The 14551-nt window shown below is 50.4% G+C and overlaps 1 protein-coding gene across 6 annotated transcripts in view; it reads right to left on the bottom strand.

Moving 5' to 3' along the window:
• Positions 1-593: 593 nt before the first annotated feature.
• The window catches only part of adgrb3 (adhesion G protein-coupled receptor B3), a 201268-nt gene continuing 187310 nt past the window's right edge, over positions 594-14551 (bottom strand). For 4 of the 6 annotated variants that reach the window (XM_035400740.1, XM_035400741.1, XM_035400742.1 and 1 more), the window contains 7 exons: positions 14304-14475; positions 13742-13837; positions 11791-11830; positions 4862-5535; positions 3196-3231; positions 2441-2545; positions 614-802 (listed from right to left, as the gene is read on the bottom strand). In XM_035400740.1, coding sequence (XP_035256631.1) covers positions 614-802; positions 2441-2545; positions 3196-3231; positions 4862-5535; positions 11791-11830; positions 13742-13837; positions 14304-14475 — 1312 coding nt within the window. Of the gene's footprint in view, positions 803-2440; positions 2546-3195; positions 3232-4861; positions 5536-11790; positions 11831-13741; positions 13838-14303; positions 14476-14551 lie in introns of all 6 variants that reach the window. The other 2 variants (XM_035400738.1, XM_035400743.1) reach the window with 2 other exon arrangements.

The following is a 14551-nucleotide window of genomic DNA, read 5'->3' as shown; positions in this document are numbered from 1 at the left end:
AGCTCGACAAACATTCATTTTTAAATGACAGAAAAAATCCTTTTGCCCCTTTTTTTTCATATTATAAAGTAAAAAGTGTAGTAATGGCCAAACAGACTGTTATAAACTTTTTAAAAACCTGCATAAATATATACATTGTGCTTCCAGGCCCAGGAACACAGAAATAAAGACCGGGCCTCAGGAAGCTGGGACAACGCAATGCCGCTGTCTTTTTGAGGTTTCATCTAGAAAGATTACCTTTTTCACCCATTCATTCCACAGGTACTTTAAACACGTGATGGTAAATATTGTACACCTGCCTGCCCCCCACTAAGAACACTAGTGAGAATACAAAAGAAACACTGATTTTTATTTTTATTTTTTTTGTAGCGTTTTTTTTTCTCGGTTTTTTCGTTTTCTCTCTTCGTTTTTTTGTTTTTTTTTAAACGTATTGGCACATAACGTCCCTGCCATACTTAGTGTAGTCCGGATATGTATGCCAAGGCTGCAAAGAAAGTCTTTCGTTGTGTTTTCAGTGCAAAATGCGTCCGTCCCCGCTCCCCGCCCCACCCCCGGGCCCCCCACCCACCCCTGCAAAGCGTGACCCCCCCCGCCCCCCATTTCCCCCCGCCTTTTACACCTCCGTCTGGAAGTCCCCCTCCTGGACGTCTAGGGGAAGGCTGACACACTTCTCCCACTCCGCGGGGGTCATCTCCAGCGAGTCCTTGGCGTGGGATTCTAGTACATTCATAGTGGCGTAGTTCTGGTACTCACTCCCCGGGTTGTAGCTCTCCCACGGGTTCTTGTTCGGCATCGCCTTCTCCTACGGGGAGCGAGCAGGGAGGGACGGAGAGGGAGGGAGAGAGAGAGAGAGGGATGCAGAGGAAGCAAATGAAAGGAGGAACAGAAAATGAAGGGGGGAGAGAGAGAGAGAGAAAGAGAGAGACAGAGGGAGAGAGAGAGAGAGCAAGAGAAAGAGAGAGAGATAGAGAAAGAGAGACAGCTTAATATCTAATTTAATTTTGGCATATGCAAATAGCACCACAGTTAGAAATTCAGGTTATGATTTTTTTCCTCCTGTGCTGAAAAAGAAATGCAGAGCAGTGGGCGGAGCAGAGGGCGCAGGGGCGGAGCCTGCAGGTTTGCACAGCTGCAGGGTGCCTTCCAGCTGCACGGACACCGCGTCCCTACATCCCTCACTCACGCGTGTAACGGCTCTCGATAAGACCGGAGCGTCGCCGTGAAGGCGATGAGAACGCAGCCGCGTCTCGCCCCTGCTTCTGCGTCTTACGCCGGCCGGCGTCCGGGGAGCATTCTCAGCCCAGCTTCTCTTGCGCAGCCAGTCTCAGGAGAATGCCAGGTAATATCAGAGAGGCTCAGATTCTCCTGCTGACAGCTCTGCTCCGAGTTCTCGTGGGTGGTGGCAGTTGTGGGGGGGTTGGAGGAAACATTTATCGTTTCTATACAAACATCCTTGCAGCAGTTACTAAGCAACAAGCTGCAAATGACATCTTGCTGTGGGCTGATTGAAAAGTGAGTGAAAGGAGGCACTGACGCCTGTGTGTGTGTGTGTGTGTGGGTGTGTGTTTTAGTGTGTGTGCGCGCGCGCGCGTTCAGAGGCAGCATCGAGCACATTCTCTTACGTGTGAATAAAAATGGACTAAATCCAGGAACATGCAGGTGTATGCGTCAGTTTCCATGGAGACAGATGCGGCATGTTCCGTTGTGAGGGCGACGCGGCGGGGGGGGTGGGGGGGGGGGGAACACACGTTTTCTACAGTCACACGCTGCAGGTGACTGTACGAGGGCCCAGATTAACCGCAGTCTTCGACGGAAAGAAAAAAGAACGAGCCCCCTGCACAATCATCTCATCTGCGGGCTGTGGAAGAGATGGGCTCCGCAGGCATCTACCACGCACGGGGATTAGTCACCCGAACAGAGGGAGAGGAGAAGAGAGCCTGCGCAGCTAACGCGCCTGTTTCTCAAAAGGTGCATTGCAACAGACGAGCGAAGTAGCTCCTGACATGCAGATACATGTATGGAGCTATTTCCTTCATTTAAACCCCGCCCACACAAACACACACTCAGGCACGTACGCACATACACATGCACACACGCACACATATACACACACACATACAATGCACACAAACATACATACACACGCGCACACACACAAACACACGCGCACACACGCACGTAAACACATGCACATGCACACACACACAAACGCACACACACACGCACGTAAACACACGCACACACACACACCCACCTCTCCGATGCTCCAACGCTTGCCAAACAGGCAAGGCAAACAAAGATTTTTTTCCCGATTCTCCAGAAGCCATTAGCCGGATCGCTATTAATCCACTCAGCTACACGCTTCCAGGTTTGTGCGTTAGCACGGGCACGAGGCCTCTCCCCCACCCCCTCGGCCAGCGCCCCACTTCCTGTTACTCACCATGCCGGCCATATTTGGTATGTCTCGGAATCGGTCGAGAGTCTGGAATTTCTGATTGAGCTCCTGAAAAAGCTCCATGTGTCTCTTCCTGGTGTGCATCACTTTCTGCGAGGGAGAAGGTTCAGAGAATCAGCCAATTGCCCACCGGAACACAGCCCTCCCCCGCCTCTGGCCCCGCCCACCCGCGACCTGCTTTACCTGATTGGTCACAACTATATGCTTTACTTATACACGTAATCAGGAGGAGATCCAGTCCCATAAGGTGTTTTGCAACTAGCAAGCCGCAGTCAGGAGACCACAGGTGGCTTTTTTAAAATTTGTGGCAGCGCTACCACTTCAGCTAAACTCGTTGCGGGGGCAAGGTACACATTGGGCTACGAACGCACTAGCTGCTCTGAGCGGAATTGTAAAAAGGGATTTTCTTACATTCAACGCCACACCTGTTTTTACTCAGAGTTTATCAAAGCACACTGTACAGGGATTATCTTTGATACACTGAACTAAGCAGTTTATTTTAGCGTTTGCAGCGCACACCATCGCTCTAAAGTGAAATTATCCACAGAGACTTATGGTAAGCACCCTAATGTTTGTATTAGCTGAGTACCTACAGGGGAAAGAATGGAGCAGATAACTCATCACTGTTCAGTATTAGCCAGGCTGCATTTGACTTAACACACTGCGCAGATTAGTGACAGCCAGGCCACAGACTAATGCTCAGGCAGTCAAAAATACACAGGAGAAAAAACTATACTTACTTCAAAGTCCAAGTCTGAATATCGCGACTTTCTTCGCTGTTAAAAGAAAAAAAAAGATGTTTTATGGAACCCATCTCAATATGTATGGTGGTGTCATCATAATTATTTGGCAAGTATTTGGACAGTGACACAACTTTTTGTTGTGCTTGCTCTGTAGTCCAGCAGATTGGATTTGAAACCAAATGAAACAATATGAGGTTAAAATGCAGACTGTCAGCTTCAATTTGATAGTATTTACATCCATGCTGGGTGAACCATGTAGGAATTACAACCCTTTTCGTACATAGTCCTTTCGTTTTATGGGTCCCAAAGTAATTGGCTGCTCAGCTGTTTCTTGGCCAGCTGTGTGTCGTCGCATCGTTAGTTCATGCACAAGAACGCTAACAAATTGATTCTAGGTTTGGCATTTGCATTTGGAGTCTGTTTCTCTTCTCAAAATGAGGACCAAATATGTGTCAATGCCAGTAAAGCAGGCCATCATGAGGCTGAACATTTTGAATAAATCAATTAGAGACATGGCCAAAACATCGGGTGCGTCAAAATCAACTGTTTTGTACATTGTTAAGAAGCCCGAATGCACTGGCGAACTGAGCAATAGCAAATGACAGACAGCCACTGTGGTGACTGATCGAAGAGCACTTTAAATTGTGAAGAAAAACCTTTTTCGCCTGTCAGACAGATCAAGAACTCTCTGCAGGATGCAGGCATAGATGTGTCAAAAACTAAAATAAAAGAAAGGCTATGCCAGCAGAACCTCAGAGCGCTCAGCGCAAGATACAGCCCAGAAGGACGACACGGCCATCTTAGGGTTTGCTACAAACTGACGTTAAAAATAAAATGAGATAAAAAACTGTCGCGTTCTGTAAGTCTTCCGAACAGATGAGACAAGTGTTAACCTCGAAAAAGTGGTGAAAGAAAGGAACTGCTCATGATCCAAAGCACCCCGTCTCATCTGTGAAACATGGTGGGAGGGGGTGTTATGGCTTGTGCATGTATGGCTGCTACTGGAACCGGCTCTCTTGTCTTTAATTATGACAGCAGCAGCAGGATGAATTCTTAAGTATACAGAAATATGTTATCTGCTCAGATCCAAACAAATTCCTCAAAACTCATTGGATGGCACTTCAACTTGCAGCAGGACAATGACCCCAAACACACTGCTAAGCAACCAAGGAGTTTTCAGGGCCAAAATTGGAATTTGTCCAGTCACACATGACTATGCATAAAAACGGCTGTAATTCCTACAGGCATCGCAGGATATGGATGTAAATACCCAAAACATTCATTCTTTTCCGATCCAATGTGCTAGACTCTGAAGCCAAAGTAACAAAAATTGTGTCATCGTTCAAATATTTACAGACCTTACTGTTATTTAAAAGTCAATCAGAGACGTTGTCTTAAAAAATCCAGCCTTTTACAGCTACAGTAATTATTTGGACAAATATTGCATTTGAGCCCCACGATAAGCTGACTTTGCAAAAGAATCTGTCCGGAAAAGGAATACTGAACCCCAGGAAACGTATTTGGTTGGACATTACAGCAGGAAGGATGTGCTTAATAATAATGTGCTTATAGTGCCAGACGACACAGATTGCTAAAGACTTGCGGAGTCCAGCCAAGCGGTTGCCCTGGGTTTGTCCCCCCCCCCTGGGGGTGTGGCGTGTACCTCCAGGGAGCTCATGGAAATGGTGGAGCCCGTCTCGCTCCTGGACATCCCGGCGCTCTCCTCCATCTCGGCCAGGAAGTTCTTGACGGCGGTGCGGGGCTCGAAGGGCAGGCTCTGCCCGTGCTCGGCGGCGGAGAAGGGCTGGTCCAGGCCCATGGCCATGTGCTCCATGCCCCCGGGGCCCATGCCGAAATCGGGGCTGACCTTGTAGTGCGCCAGGCGCTCGTGGGCCATGGCGTCCATGCCCATGCTCATCTTGCCGTCGTCCTTCATGAGCGTGGGCGCGCTGCCCGAGCCTCGGGGCATCACGATGTAGTCGGGCTCCATCATGGGGCCCTGCTGGCCGTGGCCCCCCAGCTGGCCGTGGCCCCCCAGCTCGTGCCCGCCCACCTCCTGGTCGGAGGAGCGCACGGCGTCGTCCGTGCACAGGTACACCGTCCGGCGGAGGTCGCCGCCGCCGTCGCCGTGGCACGGCTCGCCCAGGTCGCCCACGCCCATGGGCATGTGCAGGCCCGGCGGCTGCTGGATGATCACCTTGGAGATGATGTTGCCCGGCAGCGTGGAGAAGCTGAGGCCCTCCGGGCCCTTCTCGTCCTCCTCGTCGTTCAGCGAGATGCGGGAGAGGGTGCCGGTGATGGTGGCCGCGCGGCAGGACCCCATGTCCTTATGGAGCGCTGGGGGAGGGGGGGGTGGGGGAGAGAGAGAGAGGGAGTGAGAGAGAAAGAGAGAGGGGGAGAGAGAGAGAGAGGCAGAGAGAGAGATTAAGATTTTTTAAAATCCCTTTTATTGTTCAACCACAGAAATTACAGAAAACTGGACTCCTACTTTAACAGCCGTACACTCAATGTAAATATACCGTTTAATGTACACAATAACAAACAGTGCTACAATAACACAATAACAAACAGTGCCCTGCAGATGAGTTAACCTGGTGGCTAGATTTGAGCCAGCCAACTATTTAGTCTTTGCGTTTGTTTATAGCCTAGCCTGGTAACAGTGACCGTTGTTCGAGTGGCTAAGAGAATTCTGAAGAAACTATTTTTGTTGATGGAGCCAAAAAAACTATAAAATCAGTATGTTTGCCTCGGTCAGCTCCCCAGTAATAAAAACATTTTGAACCTCGATATCTCTAAAGTTCCAAAACCAATCTCAATGCCATTTCTCCGGTGGACTACAAACAAACAAAAACAAAAACAAACAAAAAAGAACCAGACCAAACAGCCCAAAAAAAAAAAAAAACAAACCCAAAAAACCACCAAAGGCAGAGGGGCAGACAGAGCAAGAGAGAGAGACAGAGCGAGATAGAGAGCGAGATTAGATTACGCCTGTAATGGAGGACAGACCTGCCACATGCTATTACTCGGCGGGAGCTGAGCCCTGACATCACAGCGCCGGAGGGGACGCGCGGTCGTTCATCCGCCGCGTCTCCCCGGGAGACGGGGAGGCGGGCGGGCGCAGACGGGGCCCCGCGGAGTCTGACCGGAGGAGGAAAGAGCACGCAGGAACTCCAGACCCGGCACGCCCCCTCCCACCCACCCACACCGCGGTCCTGCATGATGAACGCGGCGCGTTTTATACTCAGGTTGGCCCGACCTTGGCGGGGAGCGCGGACGTGCGCGGACAGACGGCTGGACCAACCCTCAGCGGGGCGAACGCAGCCCGCACCGAACAACGCTTTAATCTTCCCCTCCTAAATCCGAGGGGGCGGCGGCCATCCCGAACGTAACGGCGAGGAGAACGGAAGGTCGGGACGGCTAAAAATCCCCCCCCCCCATCCCCCCACCCCACTCCCACTTCTCCCCGGTAAACAACCGGCATGGCTGAAGATCTGGAGTCCTTCAGACCCACAGAGACCTATTTCCTGCGTCAAGCTGAACCGTACTTGTTCCTGTTCCTGATTGCTGAGCGCTGATTGCATTTTGCCTTCGTTTCTCTGCCATAAACCTGGGGCACTTTATAAAAAATAAAAAAAACTCCACCACCCAGAATTCCCCACTGTTCTCCGGCTGACTCACTTTTGGGACAGCAGCCCTGTCTGTACGACGCGTACCGAACCCCCCCGATTCGTTTCCATGCGGCGCTGTGTACTCCCCGGGACTGCAGCCGCCGTGGCCAGCGGGGGGGATGACATAAAAAGAAACGCCCCCCGTGGAGGGGAAAACGAGGCGTGTGGCGTGGAGGTTCTCCGTGGTTAAACCGGGCCTGGCTCGGGCCGGGAACACGCGTTACTCACTCTGGCCCTGCTGAGGTGAACCCTCTCCTCTCCTCGTCTCTCCTTTCCTCTCCTGTCTTCATCTCTCCTCTCCTCCCCTTCTCCTCACCTCTTCTCTCCTCTCCCCTTCCCTCCTCTCCTCTCCTCTCCTCCCCATGTCTCTCCTCTCCTTGTCTCTCCTCTCCTCCCCTCCCATCCCCTCTCCTTTCCTCACCTCTCCTCTCCTCTCTTTCCAGATGGTCTCCCTCAGAGCCAGCCCGGACAGCTATATAACCTGACAGCTTTTGCAGCAAAGGAGCAGCGGTTCCAGCTTGCCCTCCCCCCCTCCCCCTCTCTCCCTCCCTCCCTCCATCTCTCCCTCCTCTTCCCTCGCTCCCCAAGCGGCCCCCCTCAGGCAGCGCGCGTCTTTCCTGGCCGCCCGCCGAGCGCGTATCCCGCACCGCGTTTTCGTTTTCGACCGTCGAACTGGCCGCGCCAAATAACGTTGGAGCCACGCTACCACTGCGTACCAGTGAATCTCGCTCGGTCGCAAAAGACGAGAAAAAAACAGCGAGCCGGTAGGGCGATGCGGCAGTTGTGGCCGAGCGAATTACAATGACGGAAACGGCAAAATCTATCCGATCTGAGCAAGCCAGAAGCCAGGCGAAAGAGCGGCCATTTTCTCTGGCTAAGGATCTAAAGGCTGGTAAGCGTGGGATCGGTTTATATTAAAATCTGACCCCACCTTTCTAAGTGCGAGAAGCGCATTCACCATAGTGTGGCTTGCACGTGTTTCTTCGTTAAGAAACGCCATTAAATACATACTTTATATTCCTGGTAAATGAGACCATTTCCTGCTTGCAAGGTGATCTCACGATACGCCAAGGCATTATATGAATGCAATTCATCATTCTGCATTTCCAATTTCCACATTAATTTCAATATACACACAGCACATTGGCCACACATCATTGATGTTCATGACTTTACTGACATATCCATATTATTATTATTATTATTATACTGAAAATATGACGTAATACACTCAATAAATGCAATTGTGAATGGACTACAGGGTATAGCTAAGAAAGATTGTGCTCTCATTTGGCTGCTAAAATTCCTGTTATCCCCAAAAAAGGGGATAACAGTACAACGAACGACCATTTCCAGCTGGAGGACGAAACAACCGCCGATCCTTCCGCTGGTGAAAGCTGAAGCAGAGGACGCACCTTTCACAGGTAAACGACGGTTCGTAAGCAAAGCGCCAGACGTCGGAAGGGCTCGCCTGCACCGAATCACCTTTCAGACGATCAGAGCGAACGAGCAGCAACCGCACCTGGAGACTAACGAAGCGCCTTTCCAAAAGCATAAAGCGCGCACTTCACTTTGATTGTCGCACATCAAATCTAATTGCTGTTTATATTCCAAGCGATACAAGATGGCTTTCAAGTGGCACTGTGGTCAGACTACACACCTGTCTTAAAACCACTGTCTGCAATGTCCTAGTACCTTCCTGTCTCCTGAAATATTGTACCTATAACTAAGTGTATCCTCGGGTCTTGTATACAATATGTGACCGCCTGCTGGCTGTAGTAACCTACCTATGATACTGATGACTAATATAATAGGTAATGTCTTCCCTAGGGTGTATAACTTAATGTCAAGCAATTTTAAGCAACAGATATTAAGATCTGACCAGATGCTATAACTCACCCGGGATCAAAAATGGCCTCTTTCATTAAGGAATGTTGAATACGTCCTCTAATTAAATTAGATAGCGGAGCTTTTCAGAGGGCATACAAGACCTATCAACTGATATTCATAAAGCCGTGTAAAATTAATTTGGTTTAACAGACACTGGAGAACACACACTGAATGCCGTTGTTATGCATGCCATTACAATACATTCCAGTCACTTTCAAGACTTGGCATGTTTTTCCACATTATTTTTAACATAGCATCCACTTATACAGCCGGATATATAGTGAAGCACCGCAGGTTAAGCACCCCGCTCAAAGGTACAATAGCAGTGCCCCACTTGGGAATCGAACCTGCAACCAAGCCCGGTTCCCTGGCCACTATACTGCACCGCCTCCCTAGCGTGCGAGTGCTGGAGTGCGGTTCGGCGGGGCGGAGGGTAACGCGCTGGAGAAGATGGCGCCAGGCTGCGCCCGCGATCGCCGGCGATGGCTCGAAACGATCGGAGCGCTCTTCGCGGGCAATTGTTCCGCGAAAGCTGTTTGGTTTCGTGAGTTCATTTGTGGCGCCGAAGAAAGGTATCGCTGAATTTATGCTTCTGCCGAGAAAAAAAAAAAACTGTATTCCTGGCGAGAGATTTAAAGTAACTTTCAATATCCCTTGGTGCTCTTTATACATCGAAAATGGAGAGGCCTTTCGCTCGGCTAACTGAGTGAACTTGTTATCTGTAATAAGGAGCGAGAAAAGGCATATTGATGCATTACAGTGGCGATACGAGCCTTAATTCTGCAAAATAACAACACCGTTCTTGTTTTTCTCAAACCGAATTGATTTAGAAAACACCTCAGCTGTTTTCTTTTCTCTTTGTCTTCCGTTTGGCCGACAGTCTCCTCCGCGTTCCCCCTCATCAACCCACAGTCCCACCAGCTGTGTAATCACAGCGCCGGAGGGGAGCCAATCACGTGCGGCCGACACAGGCGGGAGACGCAGAACGAAAACGAAAACCCGTCGCCCTGGGAGACGCAGCGGCCAATTACGCGCCGCCCGCGCCGTGGTTCGACGCTGCCGCAATCGGGGACACCGGAACCTGGGTCGCGGTCCATACGCAGGAACCCCGGGGACCAAACAGGCCGGTCGGCCCGGCAACCCCCCGTGCCCCGTGACTCTGGGGGGGGGGGGGCGGAGGGCCTATACTCTAATTTCAGGTCCCAACCTCAGCACAGAGACGGACACAAAGATTTGTGCACAAGACTAAGAGCACAGATGCTCTTGCCATGACACTGCAGTTAATGTGAATGATTACAAGGGCACTGAATATCCTGAACCCCTGGCCCCACAGAATTACAGGCACTTATAGTCTTAAATAACACAAGTAACTCAAGCTCTCCTAACGGCGGTAGGCTTTACAAAGAAAAAAAAAAAGAAAAAGGAATTTGGGTATAGGGAAGTCGGACAGAATCTTTGAGATGCTCCAACCTTTTAATCCATTCCAAAGATTCTGTCTGACTCGCTTCTACCCACAACACCCTGCTTTTATTTGATTGGAATCAAAGTTCCTATCACACACTGTCGAACTTTGGACACCATTTACTGACGGTCGATGCTCCAAAGATTAGAAGATAAAACCCTCTATTAAGTAAGTCATTTACCGGAGTGAGCTTTGGAATACTTAAGCAAACCCTTCTGTCTACCTTACCTGCCTGTTATTGTATCACAGACAACACACACTCAATTTATCCAACGCGTTTAAAAAAAAAAAAAAAACCTTAACACGGTAAATATATAATATATTGTGTAGCAACCACATCTTGACACTAAATAATTAAAGTGATAGACCAATTTGAGGTTTAAGCAATTACACTAATGCATTGAAAAACCCAACCCCTTCTCTAAATTTCACCCCCTCACCCCCCACCCGCACCCCCCACCCCCACCACCATAAATCCAATCCAGAACTTAAAGCACGAACCCCTAAAAAAAGAACGGCAAAGCCACGCCCCCCACCTTCGCTGCTGGCGCACGGCGCGTACTGAAGGTTCGCGGCGGCTCTGAGGAGGCGGGGCCGGGTGTCACCCGGGCTTCTGGCGGGCAGGTTTTTGGGCTTTGACTGGCTGGTACAGAATGTACCTGTGGGAGGCGGGCCCGTCTGGGGCCCTTCGGCTGGGCCACCGGCTTCCATTCTAAAACCCAGGCCCACGCGTTCCATTTATCTCCTCTCTCTCTCTCTCTCACTAAGTGCAGGAACAGCCAAAAAAAAAACCGCCGAAGGTGATGGGTAACCAGGACCGCCTTTGAGAAGCGGGTATAAAGGAGAACACCGGGGAGTTTCCATCGTTCGGCTCGATTGCTCTCCCGCGTTTTTTCGGAAACGCGTTTTTATTTAAGCCGCGTCTCGGCCAGGCCGGCGATTTCCCGCGTTTTTTTATCGAAACAAAAAGCCGAGGGTTTTGACTAAAACGCCTTTAACGTCACTCGGCGAGGCCACACGCGGATTCCAACGCACGTTCTCAGCTACACGACCGAAATTAACATTTGGAAGAGTCCACTGTACCACCAGAGCAGATTACATAGCGGTTAGCACCAAACACAGCACACACACGCGCACATGCAACGTGACAACAAGGCCTGGTCGTTAAATACAGGCATCCCAATACCCTTTACAGAGACGGCGGGGTTTCACTCTGACATGTTCCTGTTCAATGGATTTGCAAGAAAGAAAAACGTAACAAAGCAGGAAACCGCCACGCAGTATCGACTGCCGATAGGCCAGCTCAAACGCTTTGGCTTCGAAGCGCGGGGCACGTTTAGAGATAATGGGCTTGGGAAGGCGTCACACTCCGGGTGAAACCACAGTGGTTTCTTTCACGGTGGCGGAGGGAGGTTTTTTGGCGAGCGCTCGCTTTGCAGTGGCTGAACCCTCCCGGGAGCGGACGATCCCGTTACATAAAGCAAGCGGTTTCACCCCGCTTCAGAGTCCTCTGGGCCCGAGCGCAGCTGAAGCAATTAGCACCTCATTAATGAGAAACCATCTGTTCCCTACCTGATCGACAGGCGATGTCCACGTCTTTTTCAAAGTCGGTCTGTCGGGGGAAAGAGTTGCGGTCAGAACACAGCTGGCAGTTTCTCCGTGAACACACACACACACACACACAACCAAACGCGCAGAAACACACACACACACACACATACAAACAACCATACGCACATACAAATACACACACGTTCACAGAAACACACACAAACTACCTTACGCACACACAAATACACACACGTTCACAGAAACACACACACACACACACACAACCTTACGCACACCCAAACACACACACACACACAAACAACCTTACACACAAACAAGTACACACACGCACGCAGAAACACACACACATCCATACGCACACACAAATACACACAGAAACACACACACACACACACGCACACACACACATAGACACGCACAGACACACACACACACGCACACATGCACACACACACAAAAAGCAATGCCCACCCCAGGCTCTCTTTCTCCTTAAATTAAATATACTCCTAGGGGGTCTTCCCAGGGTGCCTGAATTACTTCACTCCCTCTTCTTTTAATCAGGAGGGATTGTGGGACTTCTGAAACACTTCCTGGTTCCAGTCACCACAGGCTTTGTTATAGCGACGCATCAATCAAAGCTGGGGGCTAAAGTGCTAGCGCAGCAGTCTAGCCCCACTCAATAGGGACCACAAGAGAATGACTACCGCAGGCCTTAAAGCCAGGGGCGCGTCTGTAATACAGCCCCGGCGATACGACGTCCATCAAAGGGCCATTAGAATACAAACGGGGGATCGTAATCGTTATGGGCCCGCGGATTCGCCGCAGATCGGGAGCCCGGGACGGCGTTTCAGAAGGTCAGCTAGCCAGCGACGCTCCTCTGCGGTCCGGCGCTCGGAAGCTCGGCCGAAAAGACGGGCGACGGACGCGCCGAACCGATTCATTCGACCGCCGTTTCAGACCGCAGAACCCGACCGGAGGCGTTCATCACGTGTTGGGGGGCGGGGGGGGGCCGGGGGGAGGCGGGGCGCAGGCCGCACGGCGTGTAATTACGCTTTAAAACCAGAGTGCTCTCTGGGAAAAATGCGCAAGCCCTGAGGTTCTCGTCCCCCCCCCCCCCGGAGGAAGTGGATTAGATTAAATCAAAAGGAAGTGATGAATCGGGCAAAGGGGAGAGGGCCGGAGCAAGGTCGAGACGACGGCGTAACGAACGGCCGCATCGTTAATAACGGACAGAGCGCTGAGGTTGCTTTAAATTTACATTCCGCTATTTATAGGTTAACGAACACGGGGGAAACGCGAACTTTGTGAGCGTCTCTTTCTTCGATTTTTGAAATGTATTTCTTCTGAGGAAAATAACCCGGAAAGGAAGCGAACGCAGTGCATGTGTCTGAAACGTAACGTTGCGATTCGGTTCAGCATAAACCGTTTCAGCCCGCTTGGCTCACGGGCGTGATCCACGCGCTCGGTCTTCCCGAAGGTCTTCTCGTTTCGAACGTCGAGAGAGAAATCTGTGTATGGGTGCGCTAAAACTTTCAAATCGCGTAAGGCTCGCTGAGCCCCTTCACACCTTGAAGGGATTGGCTGTAAATGTCACAGATAAAGGCAGATTCCAGCCCTCCCACTCCGTGCTTGGGCTTCAGATTTTTTATAAAATTGGAGGACATGTTGTTTTGTTACAGCGAGTACTTTTTTTGCCAATAATAAAATAATAAGAAGAATAACACCAACAACAACAACAATAATAACATTATTGTTATTATATAGGAACGACACATGATTAAAAAGCAAGTTCATAACGGTGAGTTTTAAAAAAGATTTCAAAGTATAAAAGACTGAAAATCTAATTTACTAGAAAACCTTTAATGAGTAACTCACACAGTGTCTGGTGCTCGGAGAAAACAAGTGAAAGCCAACCTGCAGAATGGGCTGAACCACGCCCGAATGAACTCACCATGATCTGGGCGTGCCCATTGGGGAACGTGCCTGTGGCGTCCGTGCTGATTGGATCCTGGCAGTTTCTCAGGCGACATCTGAAGGCATCCTGCACCTGATCCACAGCAAAGGGCAAAATCACGCTCTGGCGCAACTGCCGCCAAGATTTTATGCAGCACCGATCCACCAAGGTGAAACGGTTTCTCCTCCCAGCGAAATATTATTTTGAGTAAAGATAAAACCGACGGTGTTTATTCTGCAAACTACTGTTCGGTTGTTTGTTTTTTTTCCAGCCGAAGGCAAAGAGCTGGTCGGACAGCGGGAACTCAAAAGATCAAGTCCAAACCCAAAAGTGAACAAATCGGTGCTCTCTTTATGCTAGCAGCTCTAAACTGGAATGTTTACGATCAGAAAAAAAAACCTTAGTCACTATCAGAGGATGTTTAAATAACGGTAGGTTATGTTCACATTGTGTTGAGACCAAACAGTGGGGAAAAGCAGGATTTATAAGGGCTGGGGGCCAGAGACAGATTACAACCCGCTTTTAAAAAAAGGCGCAGCGTTTCGGGACTCCGAGATACCTCTCTCCGCAGGACGCAGTGGACCATGACGATGACGAATCCTTGCAGGGAATCGAAGACGGCGAAGAGTATCTGAAAGAGTATCGAGCGCTTGTCCGTCATGGCCAGAACCGCTGACATCCACGTGAGCGCCAGCAGCGGCAGCACCACACAGGAGCTCCACAGAGACGCCCTGAGAGGGGGGGGGGGGGCGGGGGGGGAGAGAGAGGGGGGGAGAGAGAGAGGGGGGAAGAGGGAGAGAGAGAGAG

The sequence above is a fragment of the Anguilla anguilla genome, chromosome 18 (genome assembly GCF_013347855.1).
Source record: "Anguilla anguilla isolate fAngAng1 chromosome 18, fAngAng1.pri, whole genome shotgun sequence".
NCBI lineage: Eukaryota > Metazoa > Chordata > Actinopteri > Anguilliformes > Anguillidae > Anguilla > Anguilla anguilla.
The sequence above is the reverse complement of the archived record's forward strand: the minus strand, read 5'-3'. Positions and strand labels throughout refer to the sequence as shown.